At 37.8% G+C, this 21,897-nt stretch overlaps 1 protein-coding gene across 5 annotated transcripts in view; it reads right to left on the minus strand.

Annotated features, from left to right (window-relative positions):
• Positions 1–21,897, minus strand: part of ZNF521 (zinc finger protein 521) — a 230,679-nt gene that overhangs the window by 205,798 nt on the left and 2,984 nt on the right. For 3 of the 5 annotated variants that reach the window (XM_036406814.1, XM_036406816.2, XM_036406817.1), the window contains one exon: positions 487–666. In XM_036406814.1, the coding sequence (XP_036262707.1) occupies positions 487–666 (180 nt within the window). Of the gene's footprint in view, positions 1–486; positions 667–6,234; positions 6,295–7,344; positions 7,408–21,897 lie in introns of all 5 variants that reach the window. The other 2 variants (XM_036406813.1, XM_036406815.2) reach the window with 1 other exon arrangement.

Consider the following 21,897-nt stretch of genomic DNA (forward strand, 5'->3'; position numbering starts at 1 on the left):
TGCTCCTTCACTGAAGCCGAGATCTTATTTTCCCCTCTAACAATTTGCTTAATTCCTCTCAACTTTCAGTTACTGATTACTGTACAGTCATTTGTAGTTAACAGATTAGAGTAACACAACATCCAGCTCAGATCTGCAACAGGCCATTGTGCAAATTCATTCATTATGTGACATTATGCCACTTAAGCCCCACTTACAAATGCCGTCTGAATTTACAAGTGACCTAGCAAAATACACGCAGAAGCAAAGCATGGAAAGCTGTACTATATGAATCTAGAAAACAAACACAGCAGTCATATATCCTTTGATATTAAGGAAATTTATAATGCTCCATTTACAGCATAATCCTATCCCAAAATCAGTTTATAAAGGTCTCAACCAAGCATTCAAGTGCAGGAATAAAATAACTGAAAAAAAGAGAGGTATCAGAGCAGAGGATGGGAATCAGAAATAGAGCAGCGCCACAAAGTGATAAGTATTGTTTACCTGTCAGTTGACATTGATTAATCTTGTGTTCTGTGATATCGCTCAGTGACTCAAACACCTGGAGGCAGCTGTCACAGCTGTGCACAGCTTCTTCTTCTAACTCCTCCCCTTCATCCGGCCTTTTCTTACAGTCTAGCACATCTCCATCTTCTGCCTTGTCTTCTAGTTTACAGTTAGGGTCTGAAAAAAAATCAAGACTGTGATGTCAGGCGTGTAAGAAGAGAACACTCAAGAAAAAAAAAATCAAAATAGGTTGTTGTGCTAATGATGAGAAGAAAGCTATTTGGCATGAGCCTGCAGCACACTGTAGAATTTATTGCTAAATAAGCAACAGAGGCTTTTTTCCTTTCTTTTTTTTTAATCTCAATGAAAAGCAAATTTCCCTTCTACTCCCACAAATGCAGCTCCGTTTCTCACTCAGGCTATTCTTCCATGCTTCAGTGTTAGAATAGTCAATTTTATCACAGCTGTTGAAGCTGTTTTGATCATCATAAGAAAGGATAAACCACCTATGCAATTAGGTTTTCAATGAAAAGAAAAATCAGATCAATGAGTGTGCAGGAACTTCTTTTCACTGTTAACTATAGCGTTTCACAGGAAATTACCAGAATTAAGAGACTAACAAATTTGATTTACATAAACATGAAATTAATCTTGATTTTACAACCCACTCCAATACTCCATCACCACACTATTTGACACAAAAAAAGCCCTGGAAAGCTTACCCTGGGTCAAAATGCTACTCATGCTCTGAACTTGTGTATGAATTAAAGACAGTGCTCATCAAGTTCTTGTGTTTGCCAGATTATGGAAAAATGGAACCTAACTACTCTAGTATAAAAGCTACAGAGTGCACAGAGAAAGCTTTATCTGTTTGACATATTAACAGGCATTTGGGGGATAGCAGGATAGCTCCAGCCTCAGATCAGCCCAACTGAAGCTTTTAACTAGAAGAAACGTGCAGCCTCACCACCGACCCATGTGTGCAGAGACACCTCAGAGCTCACTGCACTGCCTCAGCTCTGCAGATGACCAGCTCAGTGAGATTATGTGTAGCCTAGAACTTTTCTTCCTCCTCTGAGGAGGAACACAGTAGCTTTAACTACTCCTGACTTTTTGCCCGTTTTACTAAAAGCTTCCTTCAAAGACAGAAATAAACCAATCTGTCTTTCCTAATAAAGCAAGCTGGCACTTAACTTTGTTTTTCCTTGGGAATCACAGTACAACAAGTGAAATGCAGAGGAGAAATGGTTGTGCACATTCCAGCAAAAGGAATGCAAGTGTTTCACCACTTTTCCCTTTTCTGCTTTGGCTGCCTCATCTTTCCTTTTAGATATTTGAGAGAGCTGAGACTGAAACAAGTCATTTTAGAAAACAAGGATGAACTCCTATAATAATAGGATATTGTGCAAGTACATTTTAAGATGCTACACTCTTTAGCCAAGCAAGTGAGTAACCAGGAGTAGGCTCCCTGGCCAGGGGAACAGAGAGGTGGTATCTGTGAACACACTTTATTTGGAATTGATCAGGATCATTCACAACTCCTTGGAAGAAGAGAAACTAGAGCATGCCAACGCAACATTCCTATTGGGGTAGAGTGGTGTGTGAAGAGAAGGACGAAGGCAATTCCACTTTAAATCACTCACATCTACTCTCAGAACCCTACAGTCATCTGGGTACAGCCATTCCTGTGTTTCTTGCTGCCCACAACCAAGGTCAGAGATCTCATAATCTCTCTGTATCCTCTGGTCCATACTGCTGCACCCTGCCCTTCAACTGTGCAAACACAGATGGACCCGCAAGCAGAAACTGGAAATGACCCATGTCAGGAAGTCTTTCTCATGCCATGTGGCTTGTGATCAAAACCAAGGAATTTCTTTGACAGGGGTAAAGGGCAGTGTTTATTTTTAAGGGAATTATATTACAGAGAGAAACCAGATTATTTTTTTTTTAATAAAAAACACGTTCTGAAAGCAAAAATACATTTGCTGTACAAATGCCCTGTCTATACACTGAGTCCTTACATGACAAATTACATCCATAAGGTTCTTTCAAGAGTGGAAATTTCCACTTGGGCAGCTACTTCCAAATAGAAAAGTAGCCTGCACATGTCCAAACCGAAAAAGGTATGCTAATTATAAAAAGACACTATGGTATTTTAGACATTATTGAATATTTTAAATCTAATAACTTCCATTGCTTCCTCATTTTCCAAAATAGTTTGAAAGATTAATAAATGTAGCTAAGAGATCCCCAAGTTCTAAACAGCTCAGAAATGAAATAATTGTCTTAACTGTTGCAAACTGACCCCAACATCATTAAACACTTGTTGGAAGGCAGCAGGCGCACACTGCATACTATTAGTTGTTCAGCTCAAGCTCCCAGTTTCATCTCATAAAATTGACAGCACTCAGGGAAATGTGGGCACTAGGTCTGAATTTTAACATGAGTATTTAAATGCTGCACATAAAGTTTACAGACCTGTTTGTTTTAAAATAAGGGTAGTGTCTGACTCTGCTCTAAGTATGGTGCTGAAGGAAAGAAAAGGGAGGGGAGGGAATACTTGAGACTCACTATTCAGAAACACTTGCATTTTACAGGAATTCAGCAACACACACACAAACGTAGGCACACATGCACCCCTTAGTGCACAAAAGCCTAAAGGATCACTCAATTTAAAGCTTCATACTTAGCGACCAGTTATTAAAATTAGAATCATTTTAAGACTAATAATGTTTTGCTTCTCCTTCTGCATTTGCAGATATAAACTCTACAGGGACAGAAGTCAGTCAAGCTTATTCCCTTCTGCTGCAACTTTAGAATACATGCTCTAGCCAACTGGCACATTTGTTTTTAGGTCAACACTTAAGTGGGACCCTCTGGGACCTAGGTTCGAGTTTAGCCTATGACAGCTTTGTGAAATGAGTTCTGGCAGTCTCAGCCCCTCTCAATGAATGTATTTCCACTGTGATCTGCCTCTGTGAAGAGATGTCACCATCAAAATAAAAAGATGTTTAAAGAGAGCAAATATCATTTGGAGGTTTTGTGAATAGATAGCTGCTCTGTTTCAACAACAAATATCTTCCATCAAGAGCTGGTCTAACCTTAAATACTTACTTAAATTGAGGATAAGCTGCCTTATTTGAGCAGCTCTTTTGGAAGACTAGAATAAAATATTTTATAAATACAATATGCATTCATCTGTACTTTCTCCTTAACCTCTTGTTCAAAGCTCAGGCTCATATATAGGCTTCAAGGCAAATGTCATTCATCTCCCACATTTCTTTCTCCACACTATCTGCAACAATCACAGCCACAATTCCCTCAATAAGATGGTGTTCATAGTAAAATTACTTTTCTCAACATCTGTGAACACCACTGTGATTTCCAGAGGCTTCTCTGCCCTATTTTGGAGGCTGCTTGTGCACCAACTGAAATTTTTCAATATCCATCAGCAACAATACACACACATCCTCTCCACCTTCAGATACCATTGGAAATTATCTAGTGTAGAAATGAATGAAAGTTACTTTTTTTGGAAGAGAAATAAATTCTGCCTATTAAGGCACTTCAAAAAAATAAGAGAAAGAACAGTTGTCTTCTCTTCCTAATTATGTTAACATTATTTATAAATGGAAATTAAAAGAAGCATGATTTTCTCATTACTATGTTCCCTGGCAGGTGGTTCCCTCCTTCCCTTCTTCCTCCTTCTCATAAGGGATGTTATTGCTGTAACTTGGTCTAATAAAACTGCAACTTCGGGGAAAATGAAAAATTGCATTGGTTTAAAAGTGTTGGAGGCAATAAAGCCATGGACTTCAATTAATTTCAAGTATGGGAGCGGTTTAAGGCCAACCAGCAGAAATTCTATTCTGCCCATGTAAAAATGAGGTTTCACCACATTTACTTTTTATAACCCATATAAAAGTCAAGTAAAAGTAATGAATATCTAAAAGTCATCTCAGTGGACTGGCAAAGACTGTCAGACTGTCTGTATTCTTGAAACTCATCTTACATATTTCTGCCTATGCTGCAAGGATCCATAGATAATCCCAACTAAAACATCAAACTACCAAGAAAACAGCCTCCTTTCCAATCCATTTCACTGCCTTGCAGTAGACCTCCTTCCAAGCCACTTCTGCATGGAAAAGTGCTGGCAGAAGAAAGGAAAACTTAGATCATGTGGTTATAATTATTACCAGGCAAGGAATATTTCTTCAGCTCAGTGGTAAAGTAAAACTCTGTCGCTCTCTGCTCCCAATAGTGTCCATCGCAAAACAACCGCCTCATTAAATCTCTGCAGTAAGATTAATATGCCGTAGCTGCACTACATTATAACTTGGTACTCTATAAAAAGCACATTTAATGGTTAGAGCCAGAGCTTAGATACAAAGTATTACTATAAAAACTTCTGGCAGTGTGTACACAGTGCAGGCCTTCTGTACCGCTCGCTCTATCAGGTTTTTTGTTTTTTAATATTGGCACTGCATTCCGGCTATGGAGAAAAACAGAATGCTAAATCCTGCCTAGAAATAAACAGAGAACAACACAGGACATGATGGTAAATAAAGAACTAGCAATGCAACTTAACCACTGAGAATTATTTTAAGACCGAAAGAAAAAAAAAAAAAAAGCAGAAGAGCCACCATTCCTTAACATTGATCTCTGGTTTTGCAGTTGCTTATTTTTCAACTTCATGTGTCCAAAGCAGGACAAGTTGGCTTTTTTTCAAGAATTTGCAGATAGTTAAATGGAGACACATATATGCTGAAAAGAGTTGGAGAAATTGCCCATTAAAAAGGCAAAGAACTCCCTCACTTTTATTTACTCTCTTCAAACAACCTACTTTATGCACAAAGCCATTAGAACCTATAAAAGGCACCAAACCCACAGGAAACACACAGAAATATAAAGCTGAAGAAAAAATTAACTGCATTCTTCACCTTCATGAGAGGAATAACTCCAACTGTTCTCAAACAGATTATATACAAGTATTCAGACATGACTAGCCTTCTAGGAATATTCTTAAGGAGCCAGCCCTTACTCCAAAAGGTGACCTCAGCTGAATGAATAAGACTATGCAGATGAGTCAGTCCTTCTCTTCAGATAAAATTCTGTGAAACCAGTACCAAAGACAGAAACAAATTATTTCTTGCATTCTCCAACCATGTTAGAGAACAAAGAAGCCCTTGTCATTTTGGGGAATTAAAAATTATTGCTTCATGATTATTAACAATATTTTTCCCAGTGATCCTGACTCAAACAACAGTTTTGTCCACCCAATCTTACTTAATAAAATTAAAGAGCCCCTAATTAATCTATGTCAAGAAATTATACAAACATTCTTTAAAGAAATCACCCCTATCCACATATTTTAGAAATACAGAAATAGCTGAAATGAAACTAATAATAAAGTTATCTGAAATGGCATGGGGGGGGTGGTTACATGGGGAATGTAGAGAAGCATTAAATTTAACAAAAAAGGAAATAAGAAAAAATGAAAAGCATGCTGTACTTTAGAAACATATCACTTTCAGTCAGCTGACCTACAAAAGGCAGAATTTCTAATTGGCAGAAATTGAAAGGTAAGGGGAGAGAAACATTATTTTCTATTGCAAGCCCCAAGAATGCATTCTAAGCTGAAACAGAGACAGAAGAGTGAAGGCTTTGCAAACACACCCCGATACCAAAATCCCTCACACTGTTGTCAAATGGAAAGCAAGCACTAATGAAGGAATTCAGCATTACCAGTCTGTGCGGCTGTGTGTCCCACACCTGCCTGATGGTCCTCTGTTTCATTTTCTTCTACTGTCAGACAAAGGTAAACAAAACAAAAACAAAACAAACAAAAAAGATGTTAGGTAGGTAGCTGAAGTGTTTGAAGCATCTTTACACCAGCCTCAGTTCTGAAAGCCAGCAATGCTTGCACAACACGGGCAAGAAAAGCTGCACTGCAAAGTGCGAAAGTGGAGACCAGACCAAGACAGAATACATTGCTGTATGGAAGCTACAAATCTGAAAGCAGTGTGACCAAATCTTTTTCATGGCTTAAAAAAACAAATCCAATTTCCTCTGGGATATTTGTCTTCAATGCACTTTACTGTATTTGATTACGGATCTAAATAAGAGAACAATTATGGGCTTTAGGATTCTGCTTGCTCCACACAGATAAGAGAAAGCCTTCTCCTGGCAGATGGGAGAGGTGTGTGTGCTAGTTCACACATAAGCTTTAAAAAATAGTAATAATCCTATATTCAGTAGCAAACATCTCAGCAGTGCAGACAGCCTTGCAAAGGAGAACTAACCCCATGCTGTTTTACTGTATATACCATGCCAGCATCTTTCCCTTGGCTCACAGCTTTCCAGAGCAGTAGAACTAAAAACAATACAATTCTTGTCAGATTCACTATTCAAAACTTGTTGGGTGAGTGAACCTAACAAGAGCCATTCTGCTGCTACTTTGAAAAATTAGAGAGCGCTGTTCTCTTACGTTCTGATACGATGCCTAAGTAAGATTGACTCTCCCAAAGCAAAAGCAAGGGAAGAGCTAAAATGCAGAACCATTTCCTTTTTATTCTCCCAAAGACCGAGTTCTTTGAGTCAGAGAACAGCGGAGAGAAAAGAATTCATTCTGCCTCCACAGGGGAAAAAGCTGAAAGGGGAAAGACTGCACTTCTGCAGCATTTCCACTCCCAAGAATTCAGATCTCAAAAAATAATCATGCAACTGAATTAAAAGTCCAAAGAGTTGAGGCATTTTTCCTGGTTCTTGGGACAAGAGAGTGCAACACTTAGGGGTCACATATAAATCTAGACATATATGCAAAAGAAGAGATACATATACACACTCCACAGGTACCTCTTTTCCTCCTCCGCCAACCCCAAGGCTTCATACAACTGGTTGTTTCTAGAATCTGAGTTTCTAGAAAAAAAACACCAGTTTTCATAAGGACACTCTCAGAACACCAGAAACTTGTAATACAGTGCATATATCAGAAAGAGTCAAGTACAATCTCTGAAGGACTCTAAACAATCTATATCTCTATCCCAGAGCTGTGGCTAGCAAGCAAACTCTTCTCAGCTACAGAGATCTGACAAAAGTTTCCCCATCCCTGCAGTCAGTCCAGTATTTCACAAAATATGACTTTATGAGCTAATTTATGAGCTCAACTTGTGTTTTGCAGCCACGATGTTAGCAGTGCCTCAGCTGTGATAACACTGTAGGATTTTCTTTGTTACACTGAAGCAGTCATCCCAGCATCCTCACAGCTGAAGGAAACAGGTCAGACAAAGAAAGCAGTGGGAAAAGCTCACGAAAAGCTGAGGCTTGGGGAACGCGTGGTCAAACACAAACTAAGCTAAATAGAAAGATTTTTCTCTAAGGTAGCACAGATCAGTAAATTTCATTAATAAAGCAAGAAAAATAATGAATAAAACTAGTATACAATTAAAAAAAACCCCAAAAACGATACCATCTATTGTGACCCCCTCAAAATTCCCAGGAAAACCTCTGCAGCAGCCTAATCTGACCCTATTTATGTCCATCGTTTGCTGCTGATATATTTCCAAAAAATGTACTTAAGAAAAAGCTCTAAAACTGAAAATGAGTCCACTCTTCCATCCCTCAGGAGGAAACTCACTTTGATTATCACTACCTACTGATCAGCCTTATTAAAGGTTGTAGATGTATCTGCTGTCCTCAACCATGGTAAATGTCCCTTCTCAGTTCAAAAATGCAGTTTAAGAACTCTACCATTTCTTAACTTTCAAGATGGAATTGAGGTCTTCAAACATGAACTTTTTAATAACTGATTCCCAAGTGGCTACCTGCTGAGAAGTAAACAAGATCTCTACTATAAAGTGTAAACCAAAATGAAAGAGTTAATTTTTTCTGCTCTTCTGTCCTCAATGTCTACTGCCACCAGCTGCAGTACCAGAATCTCTCACTGCTCCTGAGATCTGATTGCACAGTGAAATGTACTCAGCTTCATATTGCTGACTAGAATCCACCAAACATTTTTAGCTCCTAAAATGGAAAATATAAACATGGATGCTGCCTAACTAATTGTTTCCAGGTATGCAATTTTGTACCATGAAAACATGGTAGCGTATGCCTTGTGAAAACAAACATTTTACAACTTCCCTGCTATTTTGGGATCTGAAAATTCTGTGAGAGCTGAGGTTTGCTTTCAACAAAGGCTGACCACTATGTCTTTATTGCACTTAAAAAAAGAAAACAAGTATAAGAGCAGGTAGCATTGTGGTTAGATTTTTCTAAACCTTTGCTCATCCCTTTAAGGATTCTCAATCACAACAGAAACAAGTAGATCACAACAGGCCATGGCACAGACTTTTCAATAATAGTCAATTAGACTGACATATTTGTCAGGAAAAATAAAACCATATTTAGAGGGGAAAATGGTAAAAAGAAAAAGAAAACTATTCTACAAAACCCACTGAATTAGCGAGTCACGTACAAAATGCATCTCGTTTTCCTTTGCACTAAGTCAGCTCCTTCCTCCAACTTGCAAGGGTATGCCTTACATTAAGTAGGCTACAGCTGGTAGCATCAGATAAGCTCTCTATTAGCACTTAGCACCTTTTCACAAACAGATTCTGAAAACTTCAGTGCTGTTTCAGCTCTCAGGTCACTGTTAAACTCAGCTAAGAAAGTCAGAATGACAAGCAACCAATGTTAATCTCCCTCAAATATTAACTACACCGTTTTCTTTCAGAAGAGGAAGACACCTTTAAACAGAATCTATACAAAGGGATGATTTAAATTTTGCTAACCAAAACCCTTTTTCTAGCATGAGCATGGCATGTAACTAAAAAAAAAGAAAAAGGATTGTATGCAAACAAAAGAGTAGCGTATATGCAATAATATTAATTCAAATATCAAAATTATTGATACCCTAAGACTATAATTGCACACAGAGATGTCACCTTCATTATAGCCTATACCACATCCTAGCATAAGGTAAGATGAATCCTCTGTAATGAAGCCAGAATACCAGTGGAGGCCCCAGGAAAGCAGAATATTACATTATCATTCCAGTATGAATAAGTGACCTTATGGCTGAACAGAACTTCTAGATACATGTTGTTACAAAAGCAACAATATTCCTTGTCCCTACAACTACATGTTTATGACCACAGGTCACCTGTTTTGTTAGCTGTAGTAATATTTCTCAATTGACTCATCTGTTCCTTAAAACAACAAATGATCAATTTCCTACTACCTATTTTCTCAGGACAACTTCTGAGAAACAAAAACAGGAACCCCAAGTAATAAAATTTCAAAAAAGAGAGTAGATCACTACAGCTGTGGCACCACACTTCTTGAGAGCAATTTAAAAAATATATCAATGAGGGAAAAGAGAAATTCAACATGCCAGTTCTATCTCTCATTATAAAAGCTGTGGGTTGGACAGATAACAGTTTTTAAAATTTTACTTAAAAAAAAAAATTGTATCTCTAAACTGAAGCTATATCCATGTGAAAGGTTAAGATGTTTCAGGTTTGGTACAGCCAGTGTCCAAGGCAAACCCTGGTTTCAGTTTGGAGCACATCTCATGCTTAAGTTGCTGATTGTCAACGTTAGGACCAGCTATTCCTGTTTAAAGACATAATAAATAAACAAACAAACAAAAACCACCAAAAACCAAACAAAAATAATCCAAAAGAAAACAAAAAACCAATGCAACAAATCAAGTAGAACCATCAAGGATAGTCAATGAGGAAAACCTGTGTGAATTTTGATAGAGGTCCTAAATTTAGTATTAAGCTCCTGACTGCTCTACAGCAACACCTGCTGATCAATGAGGACTTCACCCCTTTTGCTTAGTCTGTTCATGAGACTCATGGTTAGACCATAAAGGAGGGAAATTGCTTTCTAAAGTTGCTACAAAATAGATAGAAATTTTCTAGCTTGCAAAATTTCATTCATATTCTACTGACTAACCAGGATTCCCCTTGTCTGAAAAGTTAATCTGTAGATTTAGTACCCTAAGCAAGAGCACAAGTCATTTCTGGTTGATGCCTGGAAAAAACTTGTACAGAAAAGAAATGGATGAAATTAGAAATGTGGAGAATTACACTTTCACTGAAAGGGAAGCCTTTTGGAGAACTCTGGCTAAGATTTATGGTTTCTGACCTACTACAAACCATAATAAAATAAAAGCAAAAGATAATTGAAAAAACTCGGTCTTCTTCTAGTCTAGGTAGATTAATAAATTTTGAAAAAGAAAAAAAATAACTGCCCCAAATGCCTGAGCCTCTATTCAGCTTGGTAAACAAAGCAGGAGAAGTTACATATCCCAAAATAAACTATAAAAATAGATTGCTATTGATTTTTCCCTTCATAAAACATACTCCTTGAGAGATGTGAAAATAAACCTAATGTAGCAACTAAGACTGTCAGGATAGGAAGTTTAGAATACATATTTTTACCTCGCACTTTACATTTTGTACAATTCAATACTTGATCTATAAACTTCCATTAGCATATGATTAGTAATTCAATTTAAAGCCATCTTTGCACAAAAGCCTTTTTCTTAGGATGGCAACTTTGCCAAGTGCATCTTCAATCTACATGTTTGAATAATTTCTGCAGACAAGTAATAGAGACACTAGCTGTATTAGCATAATCAATACACAATTTACTGAGTTACTGAGACAGAACAGAAATAAAACGTGTGTGCCATTATTTCAGTATCTACAAATGACTGTAATTTCTGGAAGTATCTCTCTGCTACTCCTCGTGGCCACATAAAAACCAAGAGGACATTCATACTGCCACCATCTACAGGTAGATATTAAGTATGAGCAGACAGATTAATCATATAGCAGAAGGCAAATTTAAGAGCCAGTTGCAGGGGACGTTGAGTATCCTCTGGCTCTATTAAAGTCAATGGATTCTAAAGATGCTTCACACTTTGCAATAACATGCTGTGGAAATACGTCTCCACAAGGGTTCAGTCAGGATACAAAATTGAAATTAAAGAAGTTACAGAGAAGTATTAAATTCAGGATCACGTGTCAATGAATCACCTGCTAGGGCTACACCTTCCCTGGCTTTCTTCTCTCTCTAGGTACCACTGGTGTCTAAAGCTCACCTCTCACACCCTCTGGCTGACGAATGCCAGCACAGGATTTCACACCTGGCTGTGGCACACGAGAGCAGCAATTCAGGGGTGACTTCTGGACTTCAGCAAACATTTCAGAATGCTTCATAATGGCCTTTAAGATAACTGACATTCATAAAATTCAGAACTACTAAGAAAGTAGTGTTTTCTGACCAGCTCCACCTAGCATCAACTCATGTCTATCAGCTACTAGCTAGATTACCAGTTTGACTGTCAAATGTAAATCCTCCCAATGACTTTAGTGTTGGGACAATTGGAAAAAGAAATGCATTGGCATATTAACATTTCAAATATCTACATTCCAGAACTCCAATGAAAATCAGTTCTGTGTGTAGCCACAGCTTTACAAAAGTCCAATTAATCATATGCATGAATATGTATATGGCTGATTTGTTTTCCTTTGTGCTGTGACATATCCCTTTTCCTATTTCTATTCCCCCCCAGCATGGTAACAATATTCTCTTGACATTGGAAATTATTTTCCTTAAAAGATTCCTGTTATATAAAGCATTCTTTCCTCTAGCATTTGCTTTTTCCAGAAGACAAAGTCCCTCATAGCACTCATATTCTTCACTCCTCTCTTTAGTCTGTCCCAAACACTGAGCTTGTTTTTTTTCCCCTAATGTTCTTCTTGTAGAATGACTGAATTAGGAGTTCCCAATTAAACTGCAGTGGTTGGAAAATATTATTCTTATGCTAAAATAAAGTATTTTCCTAGGCAGCACATAAACATAAAAGTAATAAATATACTTAAGTGGAAAGAAATTATGCTTAAGAAATCCTTTGGATATTCTTCCAGCCCTTGATCTCAAGGATGACAGTATCCAAATGTGACAGCCTAAAGACGTCCAGTTTTACATAACAGTGTATGCAGAAAAGACAGAAGATGCTCTTTCCAGCAGCAGAGGTATAATTCTATACCCCAAAGCTGGGAATGGGGAGGGAAGATATCCTTTTTGGGATAGCTGAGGTAATAAATTAATTAATCCTGTATTAAATTCTAACTTTTCCTCCATAACCATGCATCCTTTTAAAAGGTCAAACCACATATACATATATTTCTATTGTTAAGTAAACTAATAAGGTTATATTTTAAAAAGTACTTTTCTCCAAAGAATCTTAGGGCTTTTTATAAACCTCAAGTAAATTTCAGTCATCCCTAAGACTCTCTACCATGAAACGTAACAGATTATAATAGATCTCAGAGTCAAATTGAGGACCAAGGTGAGAATTCGCAAAGCGAGAGGGAGACAGTTCTTAGTGCCAGGGTCAGGATTTTCAGCTGTCTTGCCTGTCCCAGACTGGGTACTCCACCACCCTTCCTGACAATGTGCTGTGGGCAGCCAGTCCATTTTGGGGGAAGACAGAAATTAGGAGGCTAAGATAAATTTTAACTCTATTTACCAAGTGCAGTACTTAACATGAACACATTCAGAGTTATTCCCCTCAGTATCCTGAAGCTCTGTATCACCTCAGCTTTCTTACTCAACATGAGAAATATGAATTCCTGGTGCTTCTACAGACTGTATTTTCAACTGTGCTTAGGAAACAGGAAATCCACTAAACACTGTCTAAAAAAGTCTAAACTCAGCAAGAGAGAGGAATTGGAATTAAACTCATGTATGGATAATAGAACCTCAAAGTAACCAACACTACACAAGTCTGAAGACGGATGATATAAAGAAAGGCTATGAAGACTTACAGTAAAGGTTACTATAGATGATCCTTCCCTCTGAAAGTTAAATCATTTATTTATGGGCCTAAAACGGGACACTTACATTGAGGACTTTGGGCTGTCTGACACTTCCAATACCAAACTGAAACACAGCTGCATGCTTTAGCTCTATTACCTAAAGACGTACTGAGTCAATAAAAACCAGACCAAACCAAACACCTACCTCCTTTCAACTGAGATTATCCCTGATTTATCAGCAATCTCCTTCTATTCTATACCAGGGTTTTATAAGTTAACTTTTGATCCCTCAGACTCTCTGCTCTATTCTAGATGGCTTTCTATCATGTAGAACAGCAATCTGGTCTAGATCCACAGAGGAGGTTAAAAGCCAAAAAAACTAGTGAGGGGATGCTGCATCTAAATTGTCAGCAGTTCTGTTCAGATGCCACTGTGGTTTTACCATCGAGGCTCTCTCAGTGCTGAAATCAAACTGAAGCCCCACCACAGCTGGACAGTGGGTGATTGAGTATTCTCCTGCCTAGCTTATGGGCTGCTTCTTGGGAGTTCATATGCCCTTTCCTGGTTGCTATAAAACACTGGCAGAAAATGTGTGGGTTGAAATACACCTTCCTTTTCCCCTCTTGCCGATATCCACTGGTTAGATCACTCACCCAGGATGTGGGGGGCACCAGCTGAACTTTCTCCTCTATCAGAAGGATTTGTACCCATGTTGTGAGCTTCCTAACCAAGAACACTTACCCTCAGACTTGAAGTGCACTCATTCATTGCTGTTGAAGCTACCATACTTCATCTACAATATTCACTGAACTAGAAACAAGAAGAATTAGCATGATATTTTATCCCTGTGGTTGGGGCACTGTCACAGGAAGTGGGATAAGTGGAATACAATTCTAGTTGCACCAAAATAATTCATCAGAAGTGGCAGGAAGTACGTGGCAGAGCAGGACCCTGGTCTCCCCTTTTTCTTCGAGATACTTAAGCTATTAGAGCCCTGAGTCTCCTGCTTTTTCTCACCCTCTTGTCCAAAAATAATTAGACTTTTGGAAAGGGGAACGGCATTGACAAAAATAACAGGGCAACTCACTCTCATAGTACAATATGTTGCTGTGTAATGACTGATGTGCTCCCTGTGAGATACAGATAAAACACCTTTAGACAAAGCACAAAATAGAACTTGTGCCTCTCACATCCCAGCAGAGCAAAGATTTTTCCCTCTTCAGCAAAGGAGAGAGGAAGACCAGGAGCACACCACCTCAATTCTTTCCAGCCTAGGAGGAAAGGAATTTTATCTCTATCTCCAAAACCTGAGTCAGGTAAGTGACTGCTATGAGATGCCCTGTTGCACTAAGATACCCACATCTAGAACAGGGGAGGAGCTAAGACACATTATTATTTCCAAGTTTTGCCTGCTGTCTCCTTTAAATAACTTCTACTCTACAACATTCATAAACACCAAAGCACCTGTGAACTATATAAAGAATGCAAGAGTTTGGTGCAAGGTGACTATTCCACTAGGCAGCTACAAACTAAGCAGAGCAGCCTCTGAGCACTAAACATCTTGCAGCATGCAAGCTCTTTTTTTTTAATTTTTTTTCCCTTAAAGATTTCTGACCTTTCTTCATTGATTTACATTTTCCTCTGACAAGCAAGTGTCCTACTCAACAGATTCACCAGAAATTGCAAACCAAATCTCTTCCTGTGCTCCAGCTCCTTATAAGTCACGTAACACAATCCCTTCCCAGTCAGCGGTTGCACGCAGAGGCCAATGCAAACCCATTTCCTCCTCCCATCTTCAGAGTGAAAATGTTACATCAGGCATGGATCTTGACATCCTGTTGTCCTGGAACCAGTGAATCAGAAAGTTCCTTCCTCACAATTGTATTCTTCGGAGGTGGAAAATAATTAACTTCCCCACCCCCTCCTCCTCCCTACTGCCACTGTCAAAAGTTAGAAAGTCACTTGACTCTGTCTGGAAAAAAAGCCCCAGCCATCATAATTCAGTGCCAGAGAAAGTTTCTGTTGATCAAAGCATAGCCTGGTCTTCCCAAGGACACTGCCTCACTACATCACATCATCCAGTCCAGAAACAGAGCAGTTATTTTATTTTTGTTTTTAAAGCTTCTTTCACAAAAATGAATGAATCAATAATGGAAGTTGAACTTGATATGTTACCAAAAAAGTGAACAACAGAAAAGTGAAACTAGAAAATCAATTATCAAGGAACTCATTGTTTGAAATATATTTTTCCAGGAAAACACGTTAAAATATAAGGGTATAACAGGTCTCAGGGACTGTGCACAAAAGCCATCTATTTTATAGTCAACCAGGACATTTGGATATAGAAGCGCTCTAGCTTTTCCACATTTGTGTGGAACACTGAGCATCTCTGTAAGAAACTGGAGTGGTTTTGCATTCGTGTTAGGTAAGGACAAAATTCATGCTCCAGGTTATTGCCTCTGCATGGGAGAATAAGCTCTCCAAAACCCAGATTTGAGGCAGAAGGAAAACATTGAGAATGCTCACTATCAACATCCCATCCATTTTTCCTCAGGACAAAAAGGTGTTCTGCTTCAGCCAGCTGTCTAGCTAAGGACTAGCACTGCCAAATTTGCAAGAAGCCTAGCTAGTTACTGATATTGCATTTTACAAGAACTACAGTAAGCCCACATCACATTGAATAAAGAAGGGGGTGAATGTCACTATACTGACATAGGTAGATAGATAGATAGATAGATAGATAGATAGATAGATAGATAGATAGATAGATAGATAGATAGATAACTTTAAGAAATCTTGAAGGACTACAATTCCTACTCTTACAAAGAAAAATTGCACCTAATTGCACCTACAGTTAAAAGTGAAAGTATGAGACAAATCACTCACTGAAACAACACCCTTCTCCCCTTCTCCCTTACTCCCATGACACAACAAAAAAAAAAAAAAAGGGGAAGGGGATCACAATGAAAGCAAGCCCCCAAAATTTCATTGGGTTTTAATTGTGCAGAGTTGGTAAGTAACAGCCCTACAACCCTTTTGAGTACCCATTCTATGGTTTCAACTGCACAAAGAACAGTTGCACTATGGCATTCACAGCATCACCCTAGGTAAAGGAAAATTTAAACCCCAAACGTGCACAGCCCAGAAGGACATGTATAACTTAGACTAAATCCTAAAAAGGAGGGGGAAAAAGTCTTCTACGTCTTTTTTCTTAATACTTATGCAGTATAGAGGGGAAAAAATATATAGGAAACTAAAAGAACATGAAATGGGGGGCAAAAATCCCATGACCAGTTTTAACTAATATTCTAAATATGGAAGACAACTGTCCTGGTTCAAAAATTCATTGGAAGAGAGCAATTTTGTGCAGTCTTACCAGTGTGTGCACAGAAAAAATAAAGCAGCCTTTTTTGGAAAGTAGGAGGGCTGAATGAAAATGTTAATTATAACACATTGTAATAAGGATACCCCCAAGATCAGCCCTATCTTTTTTGCTACAGCATAGTCCCTAGGCATATGGCTAACTACTCCTTGATCATTATCCTGGCTAAAACTAAAGCTACTGAAGTTTAGGAGACTCACATCTAACAGAATTTCTTTCATCTCTAATAATTGCTAAACTAGCATAATTACTCATACTTGAGGTGAAATAGAACCCAAATTGTCTAATTTTAAAACAAAAACAAACCTCTTTTGGTCTTTGCACATCCATCTTTTGTCAGAGACCTATGCCAAATATTACATTACGATTTAAAAGTATTTAAAAGCCTCTCTTGTGCTGTCCAACTTTTACAAAGAAAGCAACTGGGAAACTTTAATGCTTTGTAGTAACACTCTGCAAAATGTATTTGAAAACAGACATGTACATTTTCACAGCACCAAATAAAACAGGCCAAATTCTTTGTAGATCTGTGTGTTGTCCCTTCAGGGAAATTTTTATATATATGTACATATATATGCCACAGTTCTGATTTAAGTGAAATAATGCATTTTCCCAGCCCCCAACTGGAACTGATTCTGAGCTCAGGTAGCCCTGCAGAAACCAATGGAAACTGTAAAATACGACTAGGAAAAGATTCTAGGAGGTTGTTTTAGGGTAGCAGAACTTATACCGTATTTTAATCAATCTATAAAACCCTCCAAATATCATATTTTAATTCTTTTACACAGAAAAAAATAGTGAATCCATGTGGTCTACATAAAATGTTAACAGTTTTTTCTGGATCTTTTCCTCATGCACAGTTATTCAAAAGGAAGATTTTTTTTTGAAAATGCACAAGTTTGAAAATATTGAATCGTGTTTCAGAACAAAGAATTGAGAACTATTAAACCAGCTGTAAATTAGACAGAATGAATTATAGAGCAACATAAAGCCTTTCAAGAGATCTTAGATCATGGTGGATAATGTTATCCTACACATGTTAGATAAGTGACTCCATACTGACAGCTTCCCTTGTTGCACAAGTTAACAGCAACTCAGGAAAACAAAATCAAACCAATCCAAACACATCAGCAGCCTTACTAAACTTCTTCATACTATCTTTGTCACAAGATTTCACCTTTGTGGAAACTAGCAGTACAGCCAGAAGCTGTTTAGATGCTCACTTCTAATGGTGCCTAACCCCAAGCAGCAGACAATGATGGTCAATGTAACTCATGCTGGCCCCAGAAATGACTGGGCAGCATTACTGTAATCCTGCAGCTAATCAAGACTACCAATATGCATTGCCAAAGTCAATGAATTTTACTAAAGGTTAGGGATGTTTTTGTTGAGAGGGATTTTTTTAATACATAAAGGCATGCTTTGGCAAGTCCAAAACAGAACACTATAAATAGCCTGCATTATAAAAAGATGCTAATCTTCAATCCTCTTTGTAATTTCTTTCTTTTTTTTTTTTTTCATGTACTCTTTTACGTTTGGTATCTTAATTTTTGCCCTTTTTTGGATGGCCAAATAGAAGCCAGCAATTTACTCATGCATCAAACAGATGTTTTTGCTTTTCAGGCCAAATGGAATCTCATGAATTTTTTGTTCCCTCCCTATAAAATGATGATGCCAAAATAACACAGTTCCTAAAAACAGCCCGTTCAGAAAAAAGTTCTTTGGGCCAATAATACTGAAACTTTAAGTCAAGTTCACAGAAATAATGCCAATACTAATTGCTGGTTTTGTTTATGCTGGATTGATTATAGTCTAATCAGCAGACAATCCCATGACTTTTGAGTCTAGCCCATGCAATTTGGAAGCCAGAGAGGGCTGGGGTTGCAAACAGACATTCAAACAGTTGACAGATACAGAGAAATGTAAAGGCTACTGTTGGAAAGAAATCTGAATGTCAAATTCTCTCTGAACTATTGCTGCTGGTTAGTAACAGTTTTCTTTTAATCCATTACTATTCTATCCTCCTTGGTACCACATAACCTGCACCTCTGCATGAGAAACATCCTTTCACTTGGAATCTCTGCTGAGGAAACAGGTCCCGTTAAAGCAGAGATACATTTGCTCAGTCCACCGATACTCTGCATGAATTGAGCTGCAGTTGTAAATCCATTCAAGATGGAAAGATTACCTAGGTTTCCTCAAAAACAGGGAACAACTCAGGAGATGTTCTGGGCTTGGCAATATATTTCAAGCCTTCTTTAAGCAGAGCATGGGTATGTAAAACACAACTGAGAAATGCATCCCGTTCATCTTTCTAGGAACTTACATTTAGTAATTTTATTTCTGCATGTAGGACACAATATTGCATTGAGAAAAAATTTACTTTGAAGTAAAACCACAGATTGTTTGGGGTTTTTTTCCACAAAAAGAAATCAGAGATCAGCAATTCTATTAAACATGTGAAGCTGTACTAGTTTCCTTGTGATAGCTTATCTAATAACTACCATTTCAGTGATTTTTCATGGGTGGCTTTGAAGGTAGTAATGAATATTACCTGGCTTTAGCTTAGAGAAACCTGTGTTTAACATTTAGTAGAACTACATTTGCATTCAGTTTTGTGTATAGGATACCTAGTTTTCTTTGCACGTGATTGTATTTTTGTAACATTTTTCCTAAACAAACTTTCTCATCAAAAGCCGGTAGTAAGAGCAAAGAAAAAAACCTCAAGCCCTCCTAAAAGTAAAACCCCATAAACCAGAAAGGAAGGAGGGGGGGAGGCAGTCAGTAACCCAAGTGTGGTATCTCCAAAGCATGCCAAGTCACAAAAAAAGGTTTACAACTCATAATGGCCAAGTTAAACAACATACAAGAAGCTGCTCTGCCCCTCTCCCTTGCTTTCTCATCACAGGGGTCTCTACCACAGTTTTACTTAGGGAATGGCTCTGCCCCTGGGTGTCAGGAGTTAAAGGAGACATAACAATTGCCCTTCTTTGATACCCTTCATTTGCACAGTGCCTCTTTTGGGTCTGGTACACGAGTATCGTATCTCCGACTTCTCTTTCCCCACCTGCTTTTCTCCAGCTATCCTCCCTCTCCTCCTCACCAAACGCATTAGGTGATTTTGATCAGGTCAATGATACTTAATAGATTTTTTTTTTTTCAGAAACCAGCCAAGGAAATGGGATAAATTAATCAGTAGAATGAAATACAGGTCAGGACTGATGAGTTTGTTGCAACTGATCCTTCCCCTGCCTTAAAGTACCTGTCAGTTGAACTTTAATTCCTCCTTCCTAAAGAAAAATAAGATATTCAAATTGCAGTTTTTCAGAAAGTTGTCATTTACTCTCCTTTTGAGACTTTTTTTTTTTTGCCACAAACCTGCAGTGTATTTGTAAGATTCAGGGTTTGTCACAGAAAAGAATTAAATCTTATTTTTCCTCAGAAAGAAGATTTTATTATTCTTAAATTATAAGGGGCTTATCTAACGTTAGCCATGCCTATTTTCTTTCCTAGGTCCAAGGCTGAGATGCAATCATCGCCAAGTGCTGGGGGACAGTCAGACCAAAGTTGGCAAGAAACCAAAACAGGGAAAAGGAAAAAAAAACCATAAAGGAAGGATAGAGAGAAATAACTATAAAAGAATGTAAACAGAAATCAGGGTAATTGAAAAAAGTGTATTTTCAAGAAATACAAGAAATTTAGTCATTAGCTAGTTCTTAACACCCACCATTTCAGATGAACATTAGTTTCATGCATTCAATATGAAAAACTCAATTGTCATTTTGTTTTAATGTATTTACCTGCCTTGTATCAGTATTCCCCTAAGATATAAGTTTCAAATTAAGTTATCAAAAGTGACAGACATATCAAAAATATCTCTTATATCTTCCCCCCAGAAAGGGTTGCTAAGTACATGACAAATTGGAAATGTAATGTGTAACTCCATATTTTATTTAGATGTAAAACAGCGCTCATGAGTTTAAATAACTCATTTACATACATTCAAAGAATAGTTTTTCAAATAAGCTATTTAAATTACTGTTTATTTTTATCTGTAGAACTACATTTTGTACTGACTAAATCTGTAATACTTAAGAAATCAGGAATTTAAATAAGTGCTGCATTGGAGGTACAGTTGAAATTCTCCTTGCAACATTACTTACAGCTTTTGTTTGTTCACTAAAAATGAAGATGTAATAATTGATGGGCAAACTCTGATCCACGAATTTAAATGCTAGTCTATGCAAGCATCTTTCAGCTCCTCAGATGAATCGCATTATTAGCCCTTTCAGAAATCTCACAATCGGACTGCTTTCAGAATACTATTAATCCACTCAGAAACTGACATGATTCAAGAAAAATAAAACAGGGAAAATGAAAGAGATATTTGAACAAAGGCCACCAAGAATGATAACCTACTCCCCAAAGGTAATTACTGCAGCAATAATTACAGATGATGATTGATTTACTGCCTGGTTTTAGTTGAAAAATAGTAAATAAGACTCTGCAAAGAAATCTCTATCATCTCCATCCTGAACATTAAGTGGTTTTCTCAAGTCAGTAGTTTATTGTCAGCAAATCCAAGCTACTCCATCTGAAACATACAATGTTGCTGTTTTCTCATTTTAGGTATTCTCAGGCAACTGGTGCCTAAGAAAGGCAAAGCCCATACCTCCACATAAAATGGAAGCTGTATCTTTTGTTTTAAATTAAGTGTGATGTTTACAGGAAGATATTTGAAACGAAACTTCTCTCTGTAACACATGTAACAAATCACCACGAGTGAAACATGCCCAATGTCTAACAGGAGAACAATTTCCTCTATTTGCCAGTTAATTCTGAACCTTTATTCCTTTGCACTTAAATACTTGGAGGTCTAAGACTACCCCTCAGTCAAAGTTTTCCTGCATCTTTTTGCAAATATGGCTAATTGGTCGTTCTCCCACTGGCATTAAAACTCTTATGCGCACATAAATAAATCCTCCCTGGGAAGCTCGGAATATAAGCGTGCGCCCAAGCAACAGAACTTTCATTGTGGTATCATTTTTAAAAGGTGAAGGGAAGAGCGGCTCGTTTGTTCTTCATAAGATGCCAAACAAAAGCACCACTGAACTGCACAAACTTCGGTAAACTAGATACAGACGGCAGCAGCAGGTAAAGCAGTAAATTCAAGGCACCCTTTATTCCCTT

This window comes from Molothrus ater, chromosome 1 (genome assembly GCF_012460135.2).
Source record: "Molothrus ater isolate BHLD 08-10-18 breed brown headed cowbird chromosome 1, BPBGC_Mater_1.1, whole genome shotgun sequence".
NCBI lineage: Eukaryota > Metazoa > Chordata > Aves > Passeriformes > Icteridae > Molothrus > Molothrus ater.